The sequence below is a fragment of the Nesoenas mayeri genome, assembly GCF_963082525.1.
Source record: "Nesoenas mayeri genome assembly, chromosome: 28".
In the NCBI taxonomy this organism is placed as follows: Eukaryota; Metazoa; Chordata; class Aves; order Columbiformes; family Columbidae; genus Nesoenas; species Nesoenas mayeri.
The window spans coordinates 1,143,667-1,148,002 of record NC_137558.1 but is presented as its reverse complement, the minus strand read 5'-3'; the positions used below and the strand labels follow the sequence as shown (position 1 = coordinate 1,148,002).

At 49.5% G+C, this 4,336-nt stretch overlaps 1 protein-coding gene across 1 annotated transcript; it reads right to left on the bottom strand.

The window, feature by feature from the left end:
• Positions 1–656: 656 nt before the first annotated feature.
• Positions 657–2,617, bottom strand: HOXC4 (homeobox C4; the record flags this gene model as incomplete). Its single annotated transcript, XM_080360475.1, has 2 exons — positions 657–1,009; positions 2,071–2,617. The coding sequence occupies 2 exons, from the start codon at positions 2,615–2,617 to the stop codon at positions 657–659; spliced, it is 900 nt and encodes a 299-aa protein (XP_080216601.1).
• Positions 2,618–4,336: the final 1,719 nt, after the last annotated feature.

The window sequence follows — 4,336 nt, the reverse complement described above, 5'->3', positions numbered from 1 at the left end:
AGGTCACTCTTTCTCTCTCTCACTCCCCCTTTTCTTCTCAATTCCTCAGCAAAGCCTCGTGTGCTGTTTCGTAGCTGCTTTTTGTTTGTTTGGGGTTTTCTTTCTTTCTAAATCGTGATATTTTTACCTCCCCCCCCCCCCCCCCTATTCCTACAAAATAACTTAATAACTCCTCCGCTCATTGTGCATTTGTAAGAGGGGGGAAAAATACCTTCATTCGCCTGTTCTTTTTGTTCGGGTTTTTGGCGTCAATATTATCAGCGTTTCTTCATTCAATTCACCCAACAGAACGTTTCCCGCTCCCCCCCCCCCCTCCCTGCGCTCCCTCCCCAGCCCCACAGCTTTCAAAAATAAATAGCCCCCCTGAAATGGCGTAAAAAAGCCCACCCTGCAGGTACAGACACCTGGCCTCATGCTATCTGACATGCACCTAAAGCCCGTGGTCCTGGGGGGGGACCCCATTGTTGGTCTTTTTTTAATATGCACAGGAAAAAAAAAATAATAATAATTATAATAATAATTATAATAATAAAACTACGAGGAAAAGGGAGAAAGGACGGGAAGCAAGAACCAAAATATATATATATATATATTAGATTCTATAAATAATCCAGAGTCATTTGTGTGCGGGTGTGGGGAGGCGGAAGGGGGGTTGTTTATAACCTGGTGATATCCTCCGTGCGCGGGTCCTGCGCGGGTGCGGAGGGCAGATCCTCACCCGCGGCCGTGCTGGGGGCCGGGGGGGCGCTGGAAGCCGCGGTCCCCGCGGCCGCCGCCGCCCGTACTTTGGTGTTTGGCAGCCTGTGGTCTTTTTTCCATTTCATCCTCCGGTTCTGAAACCAGATTTTGATCTGCCGCTCCGAGAGGCAAAGGGAATGGGCGATCTCGATGCGTCGCCGCCGGGTCAGGTACCTGTTATAGTGAAATTCTTTTTCCAGCTCCAAAACTTGCTGCCTGGTGTAGGCTGTCCTGGATCGCTTGGGTTCGCCTCCATTGTAATTGGGATTCACTGGAAAGGAGGGGAAGGAAAACAAAAAGGAACAAAAACAAAAGCAAAAAACAACAAACCAAACAGAACACGAACCAAACAGAACATGAACCAAACCGAACACAAACCAAACCGAACACAAACCAAACAGAACACAAACCAAACAGAACACGAACCAAACAGAACACGAACCAAACCGAACACAAACCAAACAGAACACGAACCAAACAGAACACGAACCAAATAAAACATGAACCAAACCAAACACGAGCCAAACAGAACACGAACCAAACCCAACCCAAACCAAACAGAACACGAACCAAACCAAACATGAACCAAACCAAACACGAACCAAACAAAACATGAACCAAAGCAAACACGACCCAAACAGAACACAAACCAAACCAAACCAAACCCAAACCAAACCAAACACAAGCCAAACACAAACCAAACCAAACACAAACCAAACCAAACACAAACCAAACCAAACAAGAACCAAACAAAACCAAAGCAAATCATCAAAAATAAAGAAATAAAAGGAAAGGGGGAAAAAAACCCACAAAATAAAAACAACACAGGGGGGAAAAATAAAATAAAAATAAATTTAAAAAAAAAAAAAGAAAGAAAAAAGAAAAAACACACAAGGAAAATCAGCGTGGATGGAGAGAGGGTCGGCAGAGGCGACTGGAGGAGCCGGGGGGGGGAAGTAATAGGCTAAATAGGTAATAAAGAACTTTGGGCAGCTCAAGAGTTGCTATTCTAATAGGAAGGGGTTTCCCTGGCTCAAAAGACTGAATTATTTATGCACCCCTTACAAAGCTTTCGGAGTTTCACACATACATAACAGAACGAGCCACATGGCTTAGGCTGCCCACAGTAGCTCGGCTATAAAATTTATGGTGGGTGTAATTACCCATTCGGAGTCGTAAATCCAGTTCAATTGTGCTAACCCAAAGACTCTCATGGAAGGGAAGGAAATAAAAAAAAATGGGAAAAAAAAAAAGAGAGAGAGAGAGAGAGAGGGGAGCATGGTGTGAAAATAAGAGAGCGGAGAGACAGAGAGGAAAATAAAAGTTGCATACCAGTACTGACGTGGATTTTTTTCATCCAGGGATAGACTATGGGCTGTTTGGATGCTGTGCTGGTGGGATGCTCGGGGTTTGGCTGGTTGCAGGCTGGAGGGGCTGGGGAAGGAGGAGTGGTGGAGGTGGTGGGTAGAGCAGCCTCGCAGAGCTGCGGGGGTTTCTCTGAGAGGTGGTGGTGGCCTCCTGGAGTTTGCCCCGGTCCCCTTTGGAGCGTGTTCGGGTTCCCCGGTGCCTGTAGCCCCCCGCAGCCGAACGGGCGGTCGGGGAAGGAGGGTCGTGGCACTGGGTACAGCTCCTGGTGGTGATGCTGGTAGCTGGACTCCCTTGTCCGGCTATAATATTCCGGACTGTGGTCTGGGATGTAATTATTTTGCGAATATTCCTCGCATGGAGGAAATTTCGGATCGATGTAGTTAGAGTCCATCAAATAAGAGCTCATGATCATTAATTTCTGGAGTGGAAAATAATTTTTCTCGCTTTGTCGTTTTTCTGCTCCATAAAGCCCTCCTACTAGCTGGCGACCCCGTAAAGTTACTTTCACCATGTGACATCCCCGGCCAATCACACCCGCCAGCCCAGTCCCCGGATAAGGAACCAAAAGCTTCTGCAAAATGTACCCAAATTGGGGGGGGGGGGGGGGGGGGGCGTGGATGGGAAAGGGGGGGCGTAGGAGTGGGTGTGCGGGGAGATGAGGTTGGGTGCGGGGTGCTGGGACTTGGGGTCCATCACCCCACGGGGTGATGGGGGGACACACACAATGGGGACCCCCCTCTTTGGGTTGGGCGGGTGTAAGGGGGAGGGTATTTGGGGGGCACCGGGCATCCCGCCACCCCGCCGCGATTCGAACTGGGAACAATGAGACCCCCCCGGTCTCGTGTGTGAGTGTGAGCGTGACCCCCACCCCCTCCTCGAGTTGCACTGACCCTTCAGAACCCCCCCCAAACTTGGCAGCCCCCCCATCTCCTCCCAAAGCTCGGGAGGGGACAGGGCAGCTTGGGGACATCAGCGAGGGGGTCCCCCCCACCCCTTGAGCCCGGACTCCCCCATCCCAGGCGGGAGAGGGTTAAACACCGTCAGCACCTATTTTGGGAGGGGGGGGGAGGCAGTTACCTGAAGGTGGAGGCGGGGGTGCAGATCCATTCTTGACCCTGCCTTAAATCGCAGGCAGGGACATTTGTGTGTCCCCCCCTTATAACGGGCAGGGCCAGGCTGGGGTGCCCTCCCCACCCCAGGCAGTGGGGACCCCCCATTTGTTCCCCAAGCCACCCCCACTTTGCTTAGTCCGGCCTTGAGGAGCAAAGCGGGGTTATTTTGGGGGGGGGGGGGGCACCACCCTACGTGTCCCTCGGCCCTGGGTGCTGCAGGTGACGCACCCACGGGTGTTCCCCCCTCTCAGAGCAGCACCCACGGGTGTCCCCCCCTCCCAGGCCGCTTGGCTCTTGCTTTAAGCAACGACCTCCCCACGCTCAAGCTCTGGTGTATACATCTCATCTATATCTATATCTATATATATAGATACATATATATATATAATTTGGGGGGTAAATCTAGCGGGATGCGTTAAAAATGGCTCCCAACACCCCGGCGCAGGTCGGGGAGCTACGAATGGGTGTCAGCATTTTGGGAGGGTTTTCCCTCATTCAATTAACGCTTCTTTTAACAGTTATTTTTAATCTCCATCTCACCCTAAAGAGAGGGGCAGAGGAGGGAGGTGGGGTATTCCCTCCTTGTACTTGATAACAATTATAGTTGAAAATCATAGCTTGCAGGGCATTGCCATATTTTACTTGATAACAATAAAAGTGACACATAAAGTTAACTGTTTATGTTTTATTTATTAGACTAAATGTGCCAGCGGTGTCGAAGGCTTTTGGCTGGTTGTTACAGCTTTTTATGGGGTTGTAAAACGCCATGAATCAGTCACTGCGAAATGGTCGGGGCTCTTTGTGCTCTTGGCTCCGAGTTGTGTTTGCGGTGGCTGCTGTTTCTTCTGGAGATGAAAAGTCATAATGGGATTTTATTTTGATTATTATCACCCCTCCACACACCCCAATCATAGCGCTGATTTCGCTTTTTTTTTTTACCTTTATTTTAAAATCATTATTATTATTAATTATTATTAACAAGCCCTGGCTTTCGCACTTTGAATAAACTACCTTTAGCAAATGACATCAGCGGGGCTGGAGGATTTAATTAGCAGCGCTGCAATTAAAGGAAAGCAGAACTTTCCAAGGCTCTGGCATCGCCCATATATTCCCCTAGA